We start from the raw sequence: 24,558 nt of genomic DNA, 5'->3' as shown, positions 1-24,558 counted from the left end.
ACTGTTGATATACTAGGAATTACCATCATTCAGAGTAATAAATAATTGAGATTTGTGTAACAAATGTAATAATTTTACTATATATATGCAATGGTAAATCTGAAATTTAATAACTAAAATTTAAATATACCTTTTTTGTTTCACCCCTTGATCATGACTGTATATGGCATAATCTGTGAATGTTGGTTCCTTATCTCAGCATTAATTTTCAACTACTTGTTTTTCCTTTTCTTTTTGGGCATGTTTGGATACCATGATTTTTTTTTTCCTGGAATATTAGCTATTTAGCTTACCTGATGGTGATTAAAGGAGGGTGAGATAGAGATAGATGCGAGAGGTACTGAGTGAGGTCAGGGGTAAGAAAAGCATGAAAAACAAGGAAACAAAACTACGAGTGCAACTAGGGTCAGGTCAGGTTGAACTTTTGCCAAAAAATGAATTGGAATCAACCTGAGCCTGATCCCATTCTAACGTAAAAGGCCAACCAAAATTCCCAAAAATCGACCAGAGTTGCACCCCAAAAAAAACCCTACCCAAAATATGATTGATTTTTTCCTTGTTTTTTAGCCACTTCTCCCCATCTACTCATTCATGATCCCGAGTCTCTCCTCCCATCCTCTCTACCCCTCTTTCACCACTTAAGAAACTAATTTATCATGATTTTTTTTTATAATTACCAAACATGGGCTTTTTATCTCCTTTATTTCTTATTTATGTCAGTCCTTAATGATTTTTCACATTTCACTTTTTTTCTTTAAATTGTTTTGCTAAGTAACATAATATCTGATATTTTTGAATAAAAATTGGTGCAGATAATATGAAAATTGAGATTTTACGTGATGAGTGCACATGAAGTCCAGTATTTTTTTCTAAGGTACAGAGAGTTCCACATCTCAGGACGATCCGAACCGTTCATTTTGGCCGTACCCTGTAAATCATCTTCCTTGGATGATACTAAACCTCAGGTTCGGTAGAGGTTTCTACTGTGTGCATTCCCTTTAATTAGGATCATCCATGGAGATGATTTACATTGTGTCCTATAAAATGAAAGGCTTGGATCATCCTAAGAAGTGGGACCCTCTGTACCTTGTAAAAAATATTGAATTTCATGGGCAGTCATCATATACAACGGTCCTTATAATTTACACATTATCTGCTCTTATTCCTAATGGGCTCGTGTACGAACCTTCCTATTTCGTTGTTTCGGTCTCTTTTGCAAAATGGCTGGCATCTCTCTGTTGAATCAGAAAGTCGACAACTCTAGCCGTCCATTAGCTCAAATCCTGACCGTTGAATGTGGGCTGTTGCTCTTTTTTAGCTATAACTCACTTTAAAAAGGGAGGATTGTGTGTGTGTGAGAGAGAGAGAGAGAGTCATCTGATACTAATAAGCTAGCCATTAAGAGGAGAGGTTGCCAAGTCCACATGACTTGTACATTACTTTTCTAATGTTTAATACGTTGCTTTCAAGTGGAAGTCCCAGCAGGCAGATGGATGGTCGGTTTCGAAATGGACCGTGACCCATGTAGTGAAAGTAGGATCCGAATAACACTGATAGGACCTGACTAATAAGAGATTCTAACATTTCATCATCTCAACACATAGGTGAATCCCGTTCACACCCCTACTAATAATCAACGGTTGACTTCTCTATGTGTAACCTTGATGCCGTTTAGATTGAACGTCTACTCTCATTGGATCAAAATTACACTAACAAGAACGATTCATACACACAACACATGCCGCAACACATGCCGCATTCTTATGAAATATCATAATATCCATTTTCCACAAGAAAAACTGGGGCCACCCCCTCTGCAGTACGCCTTCGCCCCCTTATTAACGTGATTTTGACGTCAAAAAGCGTTAAAGTTGCCCCTTGTTCACGTTACCAAGGGAGCGACCCAAATATGAAAGAAACCGAAGCTGAGAAGAAAGAACATCAGACAGTGTTAAATAGAACAAAGGAGATATAATTTCGCACCACCCTATAGGATGATTCGCACCTTTTAATGTGAATTACGTGGCAGACATTAACGCTTTTTCTTTTTACGACAGAGGGGTGCGAATTATCCTAAAGAGGGTGCGAATCTATCATATCCCTATGACAAAGACAAAAAAAAAACCAAGGAGTATTAAAACAATGAGAAAAAAAAAAAAGCACGCTCAGATTCTGGATCGGTATCTTCAGGACCCGAAAATCTCGCGCGCCACTTCTCTCTTGTATTTAGAATTCCAAATCACACTAATAAATCCCCCAAAATCTTTCTCTTCTTCTCTCATTCTAAAAATCCATTTTTTCCTTGTCTCCTTCTCAACTCCTCTTTTGTTTTTTTTTTTTTATTACCACTCTCCTTTTCCTCTTCATTTAATTCATTCTCTAAGCCTATGCTTTCTTATTGACCGTCCGATCATCTCGATCCGATGGGGCTCTGCTACGGTAAGAACATTTCCGTCGCGGAAGATTCTGATCCCCGTCAAACTCCGTCGACGGCCGTTAACGGCGCCGTTAATGTTCCGTCAGTAAAAAATACTCCGGCACACTCATCTTCAAACAGTCCTTTTCCAAGCCCTTACCCTCATGGCTCTAGCCCTTTCCCGGCCGGAATCCCACCGTCTCCGGCGAGATCGACTCCCCGGAGATTTTTCCGGCGGCCTTTTCCGCCGCCGTCTCCGGCCAAGCATATTAAGGCTTCGCTTGCGAAACGGCAGGGTCCGGTTAAGCCCAAGGAGGGTCCGATACCCGAGGATGGGTCCGAAGTGGAAAGGCCTCTTGATAAGAGTTTTGGGTATGGGAAGAATTTTGGGGCAAAGTATGAATTGGGGAAGGAGGTTGGGCGAGGGCATTTTGGTCATACTTGTTCTGCCAAAGCTAAGAAGGGTGAGATCAAGGGTCAGTCTGTTGCTGTTAAGATTATATCCAAAGCTAAGGTGAGTTGGTATTTTTTTTTTTTTTTTTGAATTCAGTATTCTGTTATTGGTAAGAGATGATATGTCTTAGAAAATACTCTATTGGAATTAAATTAGTACTTTTTTTTTTTTGAATGGTGATGCTTTTATGATGTTATTGCTAATAGCTGATATGTCTTACAAAATACTCTATTTGAATCAAATTAGTAATTTTTTTAATTAAGTTCTGTTTATGTTTATTTTTGGTTAGTTGAATTCAGTGTTTTGTTATTGGTAACAGATGATATGTTTTACGCAGTATTCTATTTGAATTCAATTTTTTTTTTTTTTTGAATGGTGGAGCTTTTATGATGTTATTGTTAATAGCTGATATGTCATACAAAATACTCTATTTGAATAAAATTAGTACTTTTTTTTTTAATGGTGAAGCTTGTATTGAGGGGATAGAAAAGGAGAAATACGGCTGAGGATTGAGATGGTCAATACAAGGCGAGAAGCAACATAAGAAAAAAAGGAACCAAAAAGGAAATAACAGCTAACGATTTCCACAAGGAATCAAATTAGTAATTTGGGTTTATAGTATCTCTTAGCTTCATTCAGTTGAATGCCCTAATTTTTGCGCCATTTTAGTTGCTGTAATTCTTTGTGTATTGTCGATCACAGTTCTTGCTCATTTCTATAATGTCCGAAGCACTTTGACTACCTCTGGGTATGTTTGGTTGTACGGGGATAGCTTGGAGAGTAGTAGAATAAGAAGTCAAAAGGGAGGAGACAAGCATTTGATTTGTCTAGAAGAATAGTGGAATAGTGGTAAGTAGTATTTTGGTTGCGCGACAGTTCTCTCGGAGAGTAGTGGAAAAAGTAGGGGTGTCATTACCAAAAGAAAGAGAGTAAAGAGAAAGATAGTGAAGGGAGAGAGAGAGAGATAAAAAAGGCAAGACTTTTTCCACTATTCGTCGATGAAAATTTTACTATTTTGGTAGAATTTAGTTGGACGATGAGTAGAGGGGATATTAGTGCCACATGGGCGCCACATGTGCAAAAAAGCAATAATGATGTTGGGAGCATGTTGGGGAGTCAAATGGAACTTCAATGCAATACTGGGAACCAAACCAGGAATCGGCATTCATTGGAATTTCGACGGTTTGTGCAACGAAACATACCCAATATCTGTTTTTGTATGAGACCACTGGATCCTAGGAACTCTACCTGCCCTATTTAGAACACTACCGTTTCAGACCGAAATTTCGGATTTCGCCGAAATTTCGGTTTTCGGTGGGGTTCGAAACGGTTACCGAAACCGAAATTTTAAACCATGGTTGGAACCACTAATTGATGCTTGGGTGTTGGTATACCAAAAGTGATCTTGAATTTATTTATTTATTTATTTTTGGAATTGTCAATGTGTAGTTATGTATATATCCCTCATCATGATTGGTTGACCTCAAGGTGTGAGTGCCTTCGGGGAATCCTTGTTGCCTAATCCTTCTCTTCCTCATCGTGGCTATCATTGTCTGTATTACCTATTCTATTTCAAGTGGCTATGGGCTTAATGATCAACAACTTACCTCTCAAAACATGTAGCATGTGCTCCTAGGAAAATGATCATCATTTGCTCTCCCAACAATATGCCTGGAGTGTTTCATCAAGTTGTGCAGTTGGAGCAAATTCTCTTTTGCTTAACATGGGTGCAAAACTTGTAGTTCCTAAGGAGGAGCATGCCATTAAGTCCCATTAGGAATTTGGTTCCATCCTAGAGGGAGAGTAGGTTTTCTATCTATTAGATTTTTAAAATGAATAATTATTATATTTGCCTACGTGGACACATTATTTTCATTTTGTAACAGGGTTACATGGATACTTTGAACAACTTCATGATGTTTAGCATTGCTTGAATCCTGAATCATGGAGTGTTTATAGGCACTCTATAGCTTGGGTTTGTGCCATTTCCTTGGCGTCACAAGCTCCTTTGTGACCTAATGTATAAGGGTTTTTTTTTTCTTTGGGAGGAGGGGGGGATGGTGACCTAATGTAGACGTTATTTGAAGTATGGAGTTTAATTAGAAGCAGTCCCAAGGAAACTATTGATCTCGGTTTCCTTAATAATCAAAAGGAATGAGGGGAATGTATTTTTAGATCACAATTGCCGAAATCAGTTGTTGCTATCCAAATTGCGAACTGGTATGCCATATTTGGAGAATTACACCCACATGTGCGTTTGTTATTTCAGCTACAACTAAGAGAGGTACTTGCATTTGATTTGTGGTACCTGTACTTGATTTGCATTCTCTTTCAAAAGAAAAGATAGAAACAAAGAGAGTTTAAGGACTCAAATGATTTCTTCTCCTGCACATTTTCAAATAACTTGGTGAATTTAAGGATCAATGCCACCCCCCCGGCCCGCAATCTTTCTCTAAAAAAATTCAGTCAGCAGCCATGCAATTAACTGCTATCTAGTTCTCTAATGGTCCCCTCTAACTCCAGACCAAATGAAATGCATGACTGTTTTGTCACTGAAGTGCATATAAAATCCTATTAAGTATCTGGGTCTACCTCTTGGGGTTGGTAGACCTGGAAAAAACTTATGGGACCCAGTGGTGGAGAGAATCGAAAGGAGACTGGATACTTGGAAGAGGAATTTAATTTCAAAAGGTGGGAGATTGGTGCTTGTGAAGGCAGTATTGGCCAATATTCCCACGTATTTCCTTTCTCTTTTCAAATGCCCAGTTAGTGTGGGCTTGAGGATTGAACAAATCCAGCGTAGATTTCTGTGGGGTGGTTCCGGGGACTCTGCGGGTATACCCCTTGTAAAATGGAAGGAGGTCTGCTATCCTTTTAAAAATGGGGGGTTGGGGATTCGAAGAATTAAAGAATTCAACCAGGCTCTGCTTGGAAAATGGCTTTGGAGGTTTGGTATCGAGAAAGATCAGTTATGGGTTAAAGTTATTAGTAGCAAGTACGGTTCTAAGGTAGGTAAGTGGGATTCAGGGAATTTGTTTTCTTCTAAAGGGTTAACTGTTTGGAGGGATATTTTGAAAATTTGGTCTAAATTTGTAAAGGGTACCGGATTCAAGGTTTACTCAGGGGATCGAGTTAGATTTTGGTTGGACACCTGGTGCGCCTCTGAGCCTTTGAGTTTACTGTTTCCAAAATTATGTAGGGTGGCTCTTAATCAGGAGGTACTGGTCAAAAGATTGCTTTGTGCGGGAGAATGGGAGAGTGGTGTGGATGCCAGCCTTCCGCAGAAATTTCTTCGAGAGAGAATTGGAGGCGCTGACTCAACTCTTTCAAACTATTGAGTCGTGTTATTTAAAGATATCTGGGGCTGATATGAGAATTTGGATATGAGACAAGTCCGGATTCTTTTCTGTTAAGTCTTTCTATTCACACCTTCTTAGTTGTCATAATCGTTCTATCTTGGCCAAGGTTTGGAAATCTCTTTGCCCCCCTAGGGTTTGTTTTTTTGGATGGGCGGTATGTAGGGAATGGATTCAAACCATAAACTTCCTTAGGAGAAGGGGGATGATGCTGATTGATCACTGTCCTTTATGCCTTTTGGACGGGGAATCGGCTAGTCACATTTTCATGCATTGCAGTTTTGCTAGATCTGTGTGGAGTCTGATTCTGGCCAGATTCGGTTTGAGCTGGGTATTTCCCTCCTCAATCTTGGATTTACTTGAAGCTTGGGAAAGAGTGCCGTGGAAGAAAAAAGGGAGAATTTTGTGGAGTTTGTACTTGTTTTCTTCGTTTTGGGAGATCTGGAAGGAAAGGAATGCTAGAGTTTTTGAAGGTGTTCACAAGTCTGCACATAGAGTTTATGTTAACATTATTGCCTCTGTTATTGCTAGGGCCAGGTGTTTACCCTCTTTTCAGTTTGTGTCTGCCTATGATTTATGGGAAGGTTGAAGCATCATCTGCTTGGAGAAGTTATCTTGTCACAAGGTGGTGCAAAAGTGGATCCCACCTCCATCTGGTTGTCTGAAAGTTAACTTTGATGGGTCTAGCTTCGGAAATCCGGGACCGGCGGGTATTGGTAGCCTGTGCCGCAATTCTTTCAGTACGCCTCTTTGGGCTTTTTCTGGCCCTCTTGGTGTATGCGATTCCAGTGAAGCTGAGGTTAGAGCAGCTTATGAGGGCATCAAGCATTTGGATAGGGGGGTCCTGGATATATCCATTGTGGAGGGAGATTCTTAAAATGTTATTAGATGGCTTCGGGATCAGCTAAGCCCCCATGGAGATTTTGGTCTCTGTTCGATGAGATTGATGACATTGTTGGTGGATCATACATTGTCTTTCAGCACGTGCGCAGATCAGCAAACAGTGAAGCGGATTGTTTCGCTAGGGAGGGTGTTGAGAATGACGGGTTGGAATTCTTTGATTTCCTCCCCCCTTGAGGGTGCTTGTATTTTTTGCTTTTCTGTTGCTTTTTCTTTTCTCCTTGTTCCTCTCTTTGGGTGACCTCCTTGGTCCTCCCTTTTCATATTTTCGATTGCCTTTCAAAAAAAAAAAAATCCTATTAAGTAGTTGCAGGATATTGGGACAGTCCTCTGTTTGTGATCCAGGATAAATTCCACTACAAATTGTAGCCACTTCACTGTGATCTGTCCTCCAGAAGCCTCAGGTTTGAGTCCAAAGCTACTATGGAAGCTGGTCTTGGCTGAAATCCACCCTAGTCAGTCAGCTGCATCATATATGGAATCATAGGAGGTTGGTGGACCTATCAGTTTCTGCAATCTTGGGACTTTTAGGAATTGGCTTGTTGAAATAACAGGTTGGGTACTGCTTGTGGCTACTATATTATGTTTTACATAACAAATCCGGTTGTGTAGAATGCCAATCACTGATACCGTTTGAGGGTGCATGTTAGAGTGTGAGATATCTAAACTGTTGGATTGATTAAGTATCAGATGAGGTAGGTAGCTAGATTAGGCAAGTAGTTTAGATTAGGATTATATGTTCCTAATCAAATCCTTATCTCTCATGTTTATCCGCAATTGCCTTATATAAGCACTGATTAATGTTGATTGTAATCAAGCGAGATTAATTGAATTTCATTCTCTATCACAACTCATGTAAAGCTTCTGTGAGGATGAACTATATTTCACTGAACTTCCTGTCCAGAACTGCCGGGATTTTGAACAAACGTTTGCCGAAACGTCACTAAAACTGGAATAACTATCTGAAATTGTCTCTCTTATATCAAATTCTGCATTAGGAATCTTATACACACACACACAGGCTCACTTTTCAACTGTTCTTGTCTTATTGATTTAATTCATCTGAGCTGTCTACTTTCTCATGCAACAGCCGGCCCGTGAAATGCCTTCTGCGATGGTCCCTAGCAAATCCCTAGATATTTATATTCTTTTTTCTTACAAATTTATTTTTGGATATTTCTAGAAACTTATTTTATAAAATTCTTTCAATGATGCATTGTTCGGTACTAATTCCCTTATACATTGAATATGTTTAAAGGCTAATAATATTTCCGCTACCATGTTTTAATAATTGCACAAACTCAGCTTGTCTTTTCTTTTTTTAATTGGCTTCTGAGAGCTTTTTGGGAACTTTAATAACCTTAGATGGCTGTTTAAATAATAATAGACAAGATTGGTTAAACATAGTAGTGCCAACATCAGTAGCCTATTTGAAATATGATTAGATAAGGTGGATGGGCTTGTGCTTAGGATTAGAACTCAATATCCTCTGAGGCATACCTATTAGAATTCTTTACTGCTCTTTCTTTTTCAACATTTGTTTTCCTTCTTTTTTTATTTTACAATGTTTCACTAACTTGCGACTGGATCTGTGCAAACTATGAACTACGCTCACTGTTTTTTTGTAATCAATGTTCATATGAGCAATGCGTTATTAAATGACCTTTATTTGGCAGATGACAACAGCAATATCAATTGAAGATGTTCGTAGGGAGGTGAAAATCCTGAAAGCTTTATCTGTGCATAAAAATCTGATCAAGTTCTACGATGCATGTGAGGATGCGAATAATGTCTACATAATCATGGAGTACGTATTTCTTGGGGCTTGTTATGGTTAATGTTTCTTGACCATTGATAAATTTGGTTGTACTATGCACACTTTTCAGTTTTATTAGGTGATCTAAATCCTTTACTTGCTCCTATTTTCAGTAAGATTTTGGAAGTTGATGCCTTTTTTATCTTTGAATGTTCAGAATGCATCTCAGAACATTCACACTGTTCCTTAATTTGCTTTATTTTTTTAATTAGATTCTTCTGAATGAGCAAACAATAAGAAGTCTCATGTCATTGGCACTATTGCTTACATGTCAGCAAAATTTCTTGCTCATCTATAAAAGGGAAAATTATCAAAATCTACTTATTTTTAAAACCATTTGCCGAAACCAACTGTCCCCTTCATAGATTTCTCACCATTTTTATCAATAATTAGAAAATAAAAAATTAAAAGATTAAATTGATAAATCTCATTATATTTGGCCAACCCTCTCTCTCTCCTCCCTTATGCATTCTTCTCCTTTTTCAAAGCTTTTACTTCTCAGATGTTGTCCCTTCTCTTTTCCATATTTTGATTTTCCCCTCAGTTTGGATCTAACTTATAAATTCCGTTTCGTTTTGGCTTCCGGAACGGAACGTTTTGGTTTTTCGTCCGTTTTGTTCGGCGTTTCATTCCGCTACGACGAGGGGAATTTTTTTTTAATAGTTAAAAATATAAAAAAAAATCCAAAAAAAATCAGAAATTGTGAGAAAAATAGAAGAAACAATTAATTGAACAAAATATGTAGAAGATCCAACATTTACTTAAAGGAAAATCACTATCAGCTGAAATGCCTGCGTTGACCAACATGTTGACTAGTGTGTTGACCAGTGCGTTGACCAGTGTCCGACAAGATGAAAATTTTTTAGAGAACAAATTATGAGACTTTTTTTACCGGACTTTTGGGATTTAATAATGTTTGGACATGATAGATTTTATGAATTTTTAAAATTAGAAAAATACCCCATCGTTTGGAAGTTAGGATTTTGACCCGACCCATTTTTTCGCATTTTGTACTAGAACTGGAAAGTTGACTTTTTATCCTTTTAGATTTGGGTCTTGAAACTATTTTTAATAGATCCAAATGGGGGGTATTTCCTTATTTACATGAAAATCTTAAGTAAATGGACATTTACATAAATGACTTTACATGTAAATAGAACCAGGAAGCAGAAACAAGAAGCAAAACCAAGAAGCAGAAACAAGAAGAGAAAAAAAACAGGAATTGTGGAATTCCAGACAAAACAACACATTCCGCCTGTTTCGTCCGGAATTCCACCGGAATTCCGGCCAGAACGGAACGGAATTTTTAACTATGGTTTGGATTTTTGTTTTGGGTCCCAAGAGAGGCATTGGGAATAACCAATCTATGCAATCATTTTTTTTCTTTTACCTGCCCAGGTGCCACAACTACCTCACCTTTTTTTATTTGGAAAAATTCATCCATTTTTTTGTTGGAAATTCTCCATATTCTTGGAGTATAGATGGAGATTTGGGGGGAAGCTTCAGTGAGGTAGAGAATGGTATTTGTTAGACATTATCATTAGTTCACCTGACGCTGCCGAGCAAAATCATCTAGAACATTACTGCAAGTGACATGTGTCTGTTCTTAGTAGGCTTTCGTAAATACTTATAATAACCAATTAGATTTCGGTTACCATGATATTCTTGAGTAGGTTTAAGAATTTTGTTTCAAAATTATGTAGGCTTTCAAAAAAAAGTGCATAACCACTTGAACCTTATTTTTGTCCTTTTTTTCACTCAGATGGCTTTGATAATATCATCTCTCATTAAATCATTGAAATATGTTTATATTTCCACAAACAGTTTTCCTTGTCAAGTAAAATTAAAACTTGTGGGTCAATTTGGTGATTATGAGCTTGATTTTGAGCTTGTTATTTAAGTTTGTGATAGTAACATTGTGTAATCTAATCACGCGCAAATCGAAAAACATTGTGTAATCTAATGCCAATTTTCCGAGTTTGCTAAATGTTTGTTCCTTCATCAGACTCTGTGAAGGTGGAGAGCTGTTAGATCGAATTCTATCTAGGTAACTATGCATTTCCTTTTGTATTTGTTGTTTTGTCGCACATGTGTAGAGATTGTTATATTTGTTGTTAAATTAAGCAAGAATTTCATTTGATGTCACTGTATTCTTTTCCTTTGTTGTAGAGGTGGAAGATACACAGAGGAAGATGCAAAATCTATTATTGTGCAAATTTTAAGCGTAGCTTCCTTTTGTCATCTTCAAGGCGTTGTGCATCGTGATTTAAAGCCAGAGGTCCGCATCTTGGACTCATTTAAATGTAAATGATTTTCTGTATCGGTGAAGCCATTGTTTTAAATTTCGGCCGAAATCTGAAATTCAATTTTGACCGGAATTCCGCGATGACCGAAATTTGAAAAGACAATTCAGTTTCAGCAGGGAGCGAAACTGAAACCGAAACTGAAATTAAAATCCATGGGTGACACTTGGCAAAAACAATTCAATTTTGTTATTTCCGCTTCACCAAAAACTAGTATTAACTGTTGCACTATTTTTTCTACACCTTTAACAGAATTTTCTCTTCACAACTAGAGAAGAAGATGCACCCATGAAGCTTATTGACTTTGGTCTTTCTGACTTTATCAGACCAGGTAACAGTTTATTTTTGGTGTTTTGTTCTTTGAGTCTTTAGCTATTAGTGGATTATTAACATTATCGAATATCTTGAAGCAATACAAACCATGTAGAAAATCAACTAGAACTCCTACTTGATCTTAGTATCATTCTCCTTGAGAGGCTCTCATTTCATAATTTTACTTTTACATTTTGAAGTCTGATGATAGTTTTAATTAATTGGAGTTCAATATTGGCACAATATTTCTCGCACAAAATATTAACCTCCTTGGGGTGGATTGCATGCAACATGTTAGATGAAATAAGAAGGATTTTGTTTATGGTGTTACGAATATGTTAAACTGTGTGCTGACATTACCCATCTCTAGTGAGTGGCATACTTGTCCTAAACCTCTTAAGAGTTCTTGAAGCAACCTTTTGGTGTACCATTGATGAAGTGAAAAGTGAAAGCCAAGCCGATTAAACACAAGTTCTCATCCACCACCTTCCACCAATCTCCTAAGTTGATCCTTCCTAGCATGTAGTTTAAGAAGTCCCACCCTACGCAATCATTTGCCTTGCTCCATATTTATTTTACAAATGATTTCTCTTCTTCCATTCTTATAAATTATAGCGAGCATCAATACATTCATGTGCTATCATGGAACAATCTAGGATTTGCCTTCCATCGATGATGTTGTTAGACCATTATGGATGGTTGGTTGTCTTACTTATGTGATAATATCTAAGTGTGTATCTGTGCTTATTCTAGCATTTCTTGAAGTTTCATTTTAAAATTCTATCATTTGCATACGTTTCAATGTTGTTACACCATTATAAATAGTCGTCTTAAGTGATAGTTTCCAAGTGTGCATCTGTACTTGTTCTAGCATTTCTTGAAGTCCCATTTTAAAATTCTATCATTTGCATACATTTCCATACATTTCTGTGCTTTTATAAGATTTCCACAGAAATTTCCCACTGAAACCAAAATGTTTCCGTTCCCGTGGCGATCGAAACTGAAACCAGAACTTAAAACCTTGGCGTAGAGATCAAGTTGGCAAGCTCCCTTTTGCCTTGTACAACCTTTTCCCTTCAAGAGTGCAAAGATTTGCTTATTTCCTTCTCTGTCCTTAAAGGATAGTCCTAAGAATTGACCTACCCTCCAAATTGTATTCTTGATCCAGCTAGATGCCAAGTCCTCCTCAAAGCTTGCTAACTGACTTATTCTTGCTGTAATCATCTAAAGTAATGGTAATTGTGTTACTTCTTCGTCGACCATGGCTTGTATGTGCCCTTCATTTGCCCGTCCAAGACTCCATGTGACTAATCCCTTCTTATCTTGCTGCCTCACTAAGCTAGTCATGCCCTCTCAATTCCCAAGCATTGATAATACCTCCATCCTCGACTAGTAGCCCATCTCTGCACCTCTTTTCCTCCCCCTTACTTCTGTTCCTCTTCAGTATTCTTTCCCTTTTTACCCGTCACATGTGTTAGCTAGCGCCAAATGCCCCTCCGAAACTTTAGGATCTTCATTCTGATCTACAGTCGATCCAGAAATTGGGCCAACTTCAACGATATATTTCTCCTTGGTTGCATAAACCCTAAAAACTCCCCCTGTTTAACCGAGCTTGGTTGGAGACACAATTTCTCTCCCATCAGGATCGCCCCACCCCCAGTATTTCTTTGGAACTGATTATCTCCTGACTTTTGTTTTTTTGCTTACTATTACTGTTCAAAGGCAAGTTAGCTTTAACTGGGCTGTGCCTGTTGTCATCCTTTATGTCCTCTTTCCACCCCTTATTCTGGTAATGTCCCTGCAAAATCATTCTACTTGCTTCCCTCTTCTCATGAGTAATTACCATACCTCCCCTCCTATCTTCATTAAAACTCGCCTTTGCTCTACCACACCTACCTTCCTGACAATGCTATGAGATGTCACATCTCCCTTGTCTTTTCTCCACCCATTCCCCTGCCATTTTGCCTTGCCATGAAACCTCATCTCCTCAAGTTCTTTGTCAAAAACCGGAATTTTATGAGAATAAGCTGTACTTGCAGCTATTGGATCCTCCATCATCCTTCTCTTCATTACATGATTCCCTACCCACTTTTCCTCATGTGAAACCCCAACCTCAGTAGCATCCAATTCTGCCTTAGCCGTAGGATTCTTACTATACCATCTCCAAGCATTTCCCTCTTTCATTCAAAATCCCACACTGCCACATCATTGTCATCTGGCTGTCGCTCTCAGACGAAATGTCTGTCACCGCTTTTCTTTCGCATTGCCAAGAAATGTCACAACTCTTCATTCTAGTCCAGTTGAAGAGGTTTATTTGCCAGTACGGATTTTTATCATAGTAAAATGGCCATCCTCTTCACTCCTCACTGGAACATGGAACCATTGATCACTGACTACTACTCGCAATACCGAATGGATAAAGGGATTCATTATGTATCCATTTCAACCACTTTACCAAAAATGGACCCAGTGGCTCTAAAGGTTGAGAGAAACCACGCATGCAATAAGAAAGCCAATACGTAGACCCAATCAACTTATCTATAGAACGACTTACCGGATACCACGGATAAAGGGATTTCAGGACTCCTCCTGTGGCCTCGTTCCCCACGCTACTAATATTTACAACTTCTCTCTCCAATTGCAATTTAAAGAGTCAGATGCATGGACCTAACACCTTGATCTTCACACCGTTTGTTTGTTAGATTCATTCTTTGGTTTGCCAATTCCTCCATTATTTCTTCTGCCAACTTGTATCCTTTCATTTCCCCAACACAACAGCATTTCATCTCTTGACTCCTCTCCTCCACGCCCATTTGATCTACCACCACCACTAACTCATTCCTCATTTCCACCCTTTCTATTTCTTCATTGTTTCCTTTATCACCCATCAATGCTGCAAGATATGATTACCTCATCGCACCAACCTTATCGCCAATAACCTGGTAAGGCAAGTAATCAATCTCAACGTGTGTATGGGCTATTATATCTATCAGCTTCCTTAATTTGATTACGCCTTCATGACCAAATATCGAAACATATCTTGCACTTACGCTGGAACCTGTAAACTTGTAGTTATGATAACTACATTTTGAACATAGCCATCCGTTCATTTCTCCCCTCGTCTAGTCCTTTCAACTCTTTTCATTCTTCTTTGTTGCCTCACCCTTCTGCACCATTTATCCCTTGTTATGGTGATGATGTTCAGCTTGCATTAATACCCCAAACTTTTCCAAATAGAGTTATTACAGCATTCAAGTGCATGGATGAATTCTCACAATGTTCCATAGACTGACACATGAAGGTGCTCTATTCGAATACGAAGACCAAAAGTTGTGGTTCAGCAATACTAAATATGTTCATTAAAATAACGATGCTCAAGAAATTATGAATTGTAATGTATCGGTCTCAAATAATGATGCCTTGATACGTGGACACATATATGGGGCATGGGAACACAACTCTGCATTCTTTGAAAGTCCTGAACATAGATATGGTACAAGTATCCTACCCATCCTGCCATTTGTGTCTGTTCTATGATGTATAGAGTTTTATTTTGCATCATGCTATTAATTTTAGTCGCATAAATTTGGGTATTATTTTTTAGACAGCAGCATTCTCGTAATTAATGGGACATACCATTTACCGGATACATGCATTGCCTTTTATGTGCTAAGAGTTAACTGTGAAGATTTTCGCTTGGGAGACTCTTTTTTTCTTTCACCTGTCACAATGGATATGTTAGGCTCATGCCCACATGCAACTAAGAGGCATGGATCTCCCATAGAATAGGTTGCCACTACAAAGTTTCAGATTTTGCGATAAATTATCTCCAGACAGTGTGTAGGTCAAATTGAATTGCAACAGAGAGAGCTGCCTGACTATTGCTCCAACAACAGCCTTAACGTTGAAATAAAACTTGAATCTTCTTTTGGTGCAAGTGAATGGATTAAGGGATTTAAAGGTGATAGTGATTCTTCCAAACTTGTAGAAAGCTCACCCAAACTTGAAAACCTATTTTGGTACCAAAACTTCCCATCAAGACTGGTCACGTCCTAGTTACTTAGGCTTGAGGCTAACGTTGAAATAAAACTTGAATCTTCTTCTGGTGCAAGTGAATGGATTAAGGGATTTAAAGGTGATAGTGATTCTTCCAAACTTGTAGAAAGCTCACCCAAACTTGAAAACCTATTTTGGTTCCAAAATTTCCCATCAAGACTGGTCACGTCCTAGTTACTTAGGCTTGAGGCCGTTTGCATTAGATGTGGGAGCATGGTTGGTGACAAGTAGTAGGAGATAAGCTATTTTATGTGGAACATCTAGGAATCACGAGATCTTGAAGCAGGAGCAGCAACTAAGTAGAAGTGGATCCACTGAAATGACGTTCAATGTACAAAAATTACGTATTTCGACTATATCCAGTTAAACAAAATCCAAATTCTGAATAACTATAATTGTTTGATGGGAATAATGTTTCTGCTCGGTCGAGCAGGTAACGTTATCTGCTCAGTCGGCCAAAAACACAGTGGGCCCACATTGTTTGGATGATGCAAATCATTCATTTGATAGGCCCTGACATAGATAGGGTGTGCCCAAAATTTCAGCTCCATAGGATCCTAACCTTTCGATTTGTGGAGGTTAAAAATGGACAGATTTGTGGAGGTTTATTCCCGTCCATTTTTAACCTCCACAAATCGAAAGGTTAGGATCCTATGGAGCTGGCTTTTTGGGCACACCCTATCTATGTCAGGGCCCATCAAATGAATGATTTGACCCAAACAATGTGGGCCCCCACTGTATTTTTGGCCGACTGAGCAGATAGTATATCTGCTCGACCGGGCAGAAACATTATTCTGTTGTTTGATATGGCAGGAAAATAGTTCCAGGTTCAGAATTTCGTACAGAAAATAGTTTATAATCACCAACCATGTCACAAATATCGGTCTCAGGAATTTCTCAGCAAGGGAAAATCTCGGGATATATTATTATTTTTTTAATTTTTTCGGGTTTATATCAGGAAAACAGTGATAAAATAAAATTATTTAATATATATATATATATAATTTAATAAAATAAAATATCTGGATAATTTCGTGATATTATCGCAATATTTTATGATAAAAATGAAAATATCGCTATTTTTTTTAAAATCTCGGGATTATTTTGGGATTCTATCTTTTTATCAAAATGTCACGATAAAAACACTATTTTGTAAATATCAGAGATATTTGTGACATAGATCACCAACACTATTCTTTGTGGTCATTGGTCATGGCAATGTTGCATCAAGCTGTAAGGTTATTTGACTAAGTCTCTATAATCTTTCTCATGCAGATGAAAGACTGAATGATATTGTTGGCAGTGCGTACTATGTTGCACCTGAAGTCCTCCATAGATCATACAGTATGGAAGCTGATATTTGGAGTATCGGTGTTATAACATACATCTTGTTATGTGGCAGCAGACCTTTCTGGGCACGGACGGAGTCAGGAATTTTTCGTGCTGTATTAAGAGCTGATCCTAACTTTGACGATTCTCCCTGGCCCGCAGTATCTCCAGAAGCCAAGGACTTTGTGAAAAGGCTTTTGAATAAAGACTACAGGAAAAGAATGACAGCTGCACAAGCTCTGGGTAAGTTGTTGGTTACAGTATTAATTGAATCAACCAATCATAGCTAAACAATTATTACATGTTATTACTTCAATTTTTGTTAGACAGGTATTTGATGTTGGACATTTAGTATTTCCATAGTTTTAAATTTTGGCCAAATATTTCAGTCTTGGTTTGGACCGACACCGGAAGTATATGGAATCGGAAAAGTACAAGATTTCGGGAAATTTTGGAAAATTCCGAAATTTTGGAAAATTCCGAAATTTTGTTTTTTTATCCCTTTTTAGAAAATTTCCACCAAATTTTGTAAAATTTCCCTCAAAATCAATAGAAATGTCTGGAAATTTCCACAAAAATTTCGGTGGAAAAAGTTTAAAAACCAAAATTTTTTAGAATTTTTTACATGATTTCGGCTGAAATTTCGAAAAATTTCGGTTTAAAACCGACATTTAAATCCTCGAGTATTTCTTTGGTTGGTTATGTGCTGTATGAATATTTAGATCTGCCATATTAAAGGACTAACACACTTCTGTGATGGCAGGTCACCCATGGTTGCGAGACAAGCATTGCCCAGTCCCTTTAGATATATTAATCTATAGGCTAGTTAAGTCATACCTCCGTGCCACTCCTTTCAAACGTGCAGCATTAAAGGTTCCATACTCTTCTCTTCTTTATGGTTCGTGGATGTTAATCGTAAACCAGTATTTTTTTACATTTAACTATATTTAATATTTTATACTACGTGCTTTAGGCTTGTATTTCTCAACTCCACTTAAACCCATATGTTGCAGGAAGTTTATGAGATACTTTTTTACTATGTACCCAATCTATGAAAATTTTCAGATTCTCCTGGTTATCTCAACAATTAAGTATTTTAATCTATATTGTGTTTGTCTAGTTTGATCTGACATTTGACTAGAAACTTGTTCAGTAAACTGGAAATGGATGTGCACTATCATAAAATAGCTTTCCCAAATAACATGATCCTAAATGACCTAGTTATTTTAAGCATGCATTATATATACACACATTCTTTTTTTTTTTCTCATTTTCTATGAGAAAAGGGTATTTTGGTCATTTTCTTGAGATAAGGGCATTTTAGTCATTTTCCGCAATATAGGGGTATTTTAGGATCCAATAAAAAAGGGGGTATTTTAGGAATTTTCTTTTTTAGGAATTTTTTCTATTTCGTTAATTTTGTTCTATTTTTCTCATTTTCCATGAGATAAGGCTATTTCGGTCATTTTCCATTAGATAATTTTTTATCATTTTCCATGACGGGTATTTTAGTTTTTTTTTCCTATTTTAGGAATTTTTTTTTTTTTCATTAGATAAGGGTATTTTGAGAATTACTTAAGTTTTGTACCTAATGCTCACAAGTCACAGCTGATGAACTTTTTGGTCACGCAATCCCCTTCCAATTTGTGGCATATGCGTGTGAAGATTGGGGTCAATGGTCTATGGCCCACCATCCAACTGTACGGGCAAGATCATTCTCAATCATCATGCACATTTGCCATGTCCAGTTGTGTACGGTAAGGAGGCGAGTGAATAAAATCAGGAGGGAGAAAGCTATATTAGCAACAAAATTGTACCCTTTTTTTTTGAAAAATGACAGAAATTTTCATTAATACTATGAAAGGTACATTGGGGACCAGAAGTCCCAGCTAGTATTACAAAGCATCAATAAAGCATTGGTAGAAGTATTTCTAAGCCATGAAGAGATGTAAAAACTAAAAGTTCAAGATAATGTCAGACTGCTTCTGACCAGCTTCAGCTTCCCTTTCTTCACTATTATGAAAGTATGCCTTTAGTTTTTTGCCAATTGCCAAAGAAGTACATACCCAGAAATGGGAATGTTTCACAATTTGCTTTTTTTAGCTGCAAATGTCTGGATACCTCTTTGACCTTTTTATTACATCTCTCCACGATCAATCTATCTTTCATTTTATTTGATGAATGATATGAATATTAGTCCATAAAATTCCAGCTTCCATTGAGATGTTAAACAGATTCATCATTTGGTTTCATTTATCTTATTCAATATGTCACACATTTTATGAGATTTAGTATGTAAACTTTTTGCTTGTAATCATAGAAAGTTAACAATGTTAGAATTGTCAGTGTCACCTGTTTGTAACTCAAGAAATATTTTTCTATAAAAATCTTGTTACACTCAAGTAATATTTTCTATAAAAATCTTGTATGCAGACGCTAGTTCTTTAACTTTTCGAGGCATACTTTACTGCTTTATTGCAGGCTCTTTCAAAAGCTTTAAACGAGGACGAGCTCTTGTACCTTAGGTCTCAGTTTAAGCTGTTGGAGCCACATAAAGATGGATGTGTATCCGTTGACAATTTTCGAATGGTTAGTTGATACTTGTGACTTGCTTTAATAAAAAAAGTTACAACTCTAATTATTTAATCTTTTGGCTACCATCTCTGAGTCTTTTTTTGGCTACCATCTCTATGTCTTTTGAAACTAAAATGTGGGGAAAATTATGCAGGCTCTCATGCGAAATGCAACTGATGCGATGAAGGAGTCTAGGGTTCCTGACATTTTGAATGCGGTGTGGCATCTAATCTCATTCTTTTTTAATGTGTCAAACCCTTACCCATTTGCATAAAAAACATTATCTTATTGCATATATTCTCCATTTTCAGCACTGTTTTATCTTAATTATTAAGTTTATAGCCATGTATCCTAGAGGAGGAGTACAAAGATTTTCTGATGATGCATTGTGTGTAGATATGAGTAATAAATGTTTTAATTATGCATATAGAAAACCATTTATTGGATATTGAATTTATTTCTTCGAGTACTATATATACTATATTAAAATATAGGTGTTGATATCTCCTTTCTCTCTTTTAGCCGTTCCACCCTTTTCTATTATGACTCTTAAAATGCTATTTTTTTAAAAGAGATAAATTTAACAAAATTTACAAAACTCACGAAATCACCATTCCTATTGGGATAAAACAAGAGCATTGGCAGCATTGTTGGAACATTCTCTCTTGTTTCACCTACGCATGGCTATCATCATGTCTTTCTATCAAGAGGATACAACAGCTTTGGATGTGCCATGTCCTCAAGCTGATCATTCAAGTGATGATTGCTTCCCATGTAGCCGTCAATGCATCCCCTGTCAAGCATCTCATTCCCACTAGCCGTCTTGTTTACTACCATGATGCTCTAGTACAACTATTGGATGTGGGCTCTCAAACACAAGAGGATGAGTGGCCTCGGGAGTTCCATGGTTGGAGAATCAAAACTTGGATGGGACTCTCCCAAAAGAATGAAAGTTGTTACTGATCAACATGGACAAGTGAGCATTGTGGCATGACCCACAACCAACGCCATCTAAATCAGTTAGTGATGAGCTTACTTTTAAAACTCCCCCACGTCATCGTGGACTCCCCCGAGTCAACTCCCTTTTCCCTTGGTCGTGTTCCGCATTTTGCCACCGCATTCTGTGTTTTACCCTACAAAGTCAATAAAAACTCCTCAGACTCTCCCAAGTTATGACCACGTCAACCGAGTACTCAGCCCGTCAACCGTGTTGTTTGCCGCATCCGCGCCAAGTCAACAAGGATTTTTCTTGGCCCCATTTTGACCCGCATCCGCGTTTTTAAACACTGGTGATGAGCACCACCATCTCATGCGGACTGCTATTGTGAAATGCTTACTAATTATTTCTTGATATTCAAAGGCCTTGTTGACTCCATCTTCACCTTTAAAAGATAGCCAGGCGTAGCTTCATGTTTCATAATATCAGCCGATTCAGATGTGTATTAGTGCAGTGTAATACGATACAGAGGCCCCTATATTGGGGTTAAAAAGAAGTCGCAGGTAAATCAGCCTTGTATTTGTTGATATGGGGCCAAAATGACGTCCGTGTTGTGTCATGTTCATGTGAATACCCCAAACCTTATTTTTTCAATATTTATGCCATTTCCAGGGGGTTCTTTCTTGATTTAGGATCCTATGGCCTAAATCAATATCGAGCTACTAAATTCAACCCCAGAAAACAAGATTTAAAAAGCAGATAGAAGCTATGATTTGTGGACACGGACACGAGTGTCGAGTGTCGACAGGGACACGGAGTGTCGAACACGGCAAACCCCCAAAAATTTAGAAATGGGGACACGTCTAAAATAAAAAGTATATATAATCATGATTTGTAGATACGGATTCGTGTATTGAGTTTCGACACAGGTACGAGTTGTCTGACATGACAACATCTACAAGTCTAGAAACAATGACACGTACATACATATAAAATTACGGATTAGTATCATAATTTGTGACAATATAAGTATGATATTCGTTTAACAAACTAATAAACCTTAGAATTAATCAACTATAATCTAAAACAAATATGAGATAATCAAATATTAACGCATTCATCAATTAATCTAGTTCTCTTCCGTCCCCAATATACAAAGAGAAAGGGAGACCAATAGGATACAGTGAATACATTATTGGAATAAGAGTTTGTTTAAGATTTTAGGTTTGTGGGAGGGGATATAGAGCAAATATTAGTTAAAGAAGAGTTTATAATAAAAGAAGACTCAATAAATAAAGAGGTAAACACAATATTCAATAATAAAACTGAATGTCACACTTGACACGGTACAAAAGCATGCCCACACGCCTACATTTAGTCTAACACTTCTAGCAATGCCTTTAAAAGTGTCCAAAGGAGTGTCGACACGTGTGGATATGCGTGTCATGTCGGACACGGCAAGCCACGTGTGTCAGCAATAAGTTCAAAGTGTCGGCTAAATCATAGTATAGAAGGGTCAAAATTTGATTCATGATATTTTTGGATTTGCCTATTTGAGGTAAAATACCGATTTCATCATTTTTTATAGATTAGTTGCGACACATCAAAACAACGCATGATTCATTGGATATACATGTTTGCGACAAGATTTAAATAGGTTTGGCCATTATTTAAGCCGATTTTTTACTCTTTTTTTTGTAATATACCTTTACTTTTATTTTTTGTAATATATCTTTACTTTTTTTTGGTAATATACCTTTTTTTATGATAAGCTTATATGGATAATGTATTGTTTGGTTGTTTTATACCCTATCAAATTAGAGGGATGCTAAACTCAGAGGAGCCCTTGTAGAAACCGGCTACAAAGGCTCCTCTATTGGATCCATGTCATCCTGAGTTCATTTATAATGGCACTGATAACCGTAAAAGGAAATGACGTCGATCCAATGGAGGAGCCTTCGTAACAAGGGCTCCTGTGAGTTTAGCATCCCTCATCAAATTATGAATGCTTTTCCTTTTCTTTTTTTAATTTATAGTTTTTTCTATTTTATTTATCATATTCTATTTCTTAGTTGTTATAGAGCTAGATATACATGTTTTGAGCATGATCCTCATATGTATTGAGCTAGATATACATGTTTTATTTATCATATACATGTTTTGAGCATGATCCTCATATGTATCGATTTATGTGCCCATTTTTTATGAACCTTTTTGGTATTTTTATTGTTTTTTAGATTTTTAACAATTTTCTTTCTTCACGTTTGATATTTTAGAAATTTTGACCTAGATTTGTGTGTAGGATTTTTCATTTTTGTTTACTATTTGTTTCGTTTTGATTATTTTTTAATGTTGGACTTCCAATGTATATGGTCTATGAATCATCTCATAAAGGCAGTGTGAGCACCAATACGGATTCGTTTATAAGTGGATGAATCCGGTTGTTTTGTTGAAGTGAAAAGGAAGAGAAAAGAAAGTTTTGGAAGTAAAAGCATCATCCTCCAAAATCATGAATTTGACCTGTATGTTTATTTCTAGACTGATATTTGTGGGACTGCCTTTAAGGAAATAAAAGATAAGACATAAAGAGCGAATTACAATTCTTCTACTAGTTCATGTAATCGCTTTCACTAACAGGTATCAGTCAATTTAACCATAAGATTGTTGAATTGCAAAATTTCCAATATAAACTCCTTGGCCAGTATGACAAAATGAGTCGGACAAATCTAAGCAAAGACGGACAAGACACTAACTGCGGGTGTTTGTGCAACAATAAAGCCTGCAATAAAATTCAAAGAGATTTTCCAAAATGTGAAATTGAACCTTTTTAAAGTGCTTCTGCTCTATGTCTTGTAGACTTTGTTGTGCTAAAACCACATTATTAGAAATTTAACTTTTGAGAATTCTTTACATTTAGTCTTCTCCCTGAGATGGATCTTCCATATGGGTCTACTACGACTATTTATAATGAAAATCTTCAGAATGATGAACTTTAATGCGTATTACGGTGGTAGTATATGTATTAAATATTTATTTTGAGCGATATGTGTATATGTGTCAAATATCCATGTTAGATCTGTTAATTAATTTCTGTTTATTTGTCATGCTTCCAATTATAACATTTTATCTGGGAAGGTTTAACATTTTCAAATGATTCCCTTCCTGCTTTGTATATTTGATTGACTATTAGAAGCTCCTCTTAAATAATTTTTGAGTTCTTGAATGTGTGAGGGAAAGCTGATTTGTTGCTGATGTAAAAAAAATTGTATCATCTAGATGGACCAACTCTCTTATAAAAAGATGGATTTTGAAGAGTTCTGTGCTGCTGCGATAAGCACATATCAGCTCGAGGCTCTCGAAGGGTGGGAACAGATAGCTAGTACAGCTTTCGAGCATTTTGAACGGGAGGGAAACCGAGTCATCTCAGTTGACGAATTGGCACGGGTATGTACATCTCACTTTGGATAGATGGATCCTTTTAAAATTTTCCTTCTTATGTATCAAGAACATGATAAAACCATCTGTGCAGGAAATGAACCTGGGTTCTACAGCTCACTCAATTCTCCGCGACTGGATCAGAGATTCTGATGGGAAGCTTAGCTTCCTTGGCTATACCAAATTTTTACATGGTGTGACAATACGCAGCTCAAATACAAGACATCAATAGTTTCTGTAAGATGGGTAGTAAATTATTCATAAAATTCGTATTGTTTGTAACTGTTTACAGATTTTTTTCAGTAGAGAGTGCAGTGTATAAATGATTTTTTAAGGAATTCCATATGCAAGGTTCAAGGGAAAGATAAAATGAGGACTTTCTCAGCGTTCTTTCAATACTCTAACCATGAGGGATCTTTCCCTTGTGCAAAGGCGAAAATAGAGAAATGATATGATGTGAAACATTCATCCCAGAAGTTCTCAAATCAGTGATCCAGCTTGAACCAGAAAAATATTCTTTTTCACAAGATATGTCCAAGTGTTTAATGTGCAACTTGGGTCGTTTTTTGGGAATTTGGGTTGAGCTTTTACCATAAAATGGGGTCGGGTCCAGGTTGATTCCAATTTATTTTTTTAGCAAAATCTGAACCTGACCCGGTTCGAATTGCAC

At 37.2% G+C, this 24,558-nt stretch overlaps 1 protein-coding gene across 1 annotated transcript; it reads left to right on the top strand.

Moving 5' to 3' along the window:
• The first annotated feature begins 2,153 nt into the window (after nt 1-2,153).
• On the top strand, nt 2,154-24,261 carry LOC143876376 (CDPK-related kinase 3-like). The gene is made up of 11 exons (XM_077378085.1): nt 2,154-2,930; nt 8,803-8,933; nt 10,948-10,989; nt 11,112-11,220; nt 11,498-11,576; nt 16,889-17,185; nt 17,706-17,815; nt 19,424-19,531; nt 19,671-19,733; nt 23,730-23,897; nt 23,983-24,261. The coding sequence occupies exons 1-11, from the start codon at nt 2,424-2,426 to the stop codon at nt 24,118-24,120; spliced, it is 1,752 nt and encodes a 583-aa protein (XP_077234200.1). The 5' UTR covers nt 2,154-2,423; the 3' UTR covers nt 24,121-24,261.
• The last annotated feature ends 297 nt before the right edge of the window (nt 24,262-24,558 follow it).

This window comes from Tasmannia lanceolata, unplaced genomic scaffold, assembly GCF_043159265.1.
Source record: "Tasmannia lanceolata isolate RefF3 unplaced genomic scaffold, GAP_Taslan_0.1 ptg000002l, whole genome shotgun sequence".
NCBI classification, from domain to species: domain Eukaryota; kingdom Viridiplantae; phylum Streptophyta; class Magnoliopsida; order Canellales; family Winteraceae; genus Tasmannia; species Tasmannia lanceolata.
Note: the sequence above shows the minus strand (reverse complement) of the source record. Positions and strands in the feature narration are given on the sequence as shown.

Coding starts and splice junctions, on each gene's coding strand:
- LOC143876376 (XM_077378085.1), top strand. CDS start 2,424: ATGGGGCTCTGCTACGGTAAGAACATTTCCGTCGCGGAAGATTCTGAT. Junction 10,990..11,111: donor TTAGATCGAATTCTATCTAG/GTAACTATGCAT, acceptor CCTTTGTTGTAG/AGGTGGAAGATACACAGAGG. Junction 17,186..17,705: donor GACAGCTGCACAAGCTCTGG/GTAAGTTGTTGG, acceptor CTGTGATGGCAG/GTCACCCATGGTTGCGAGAC.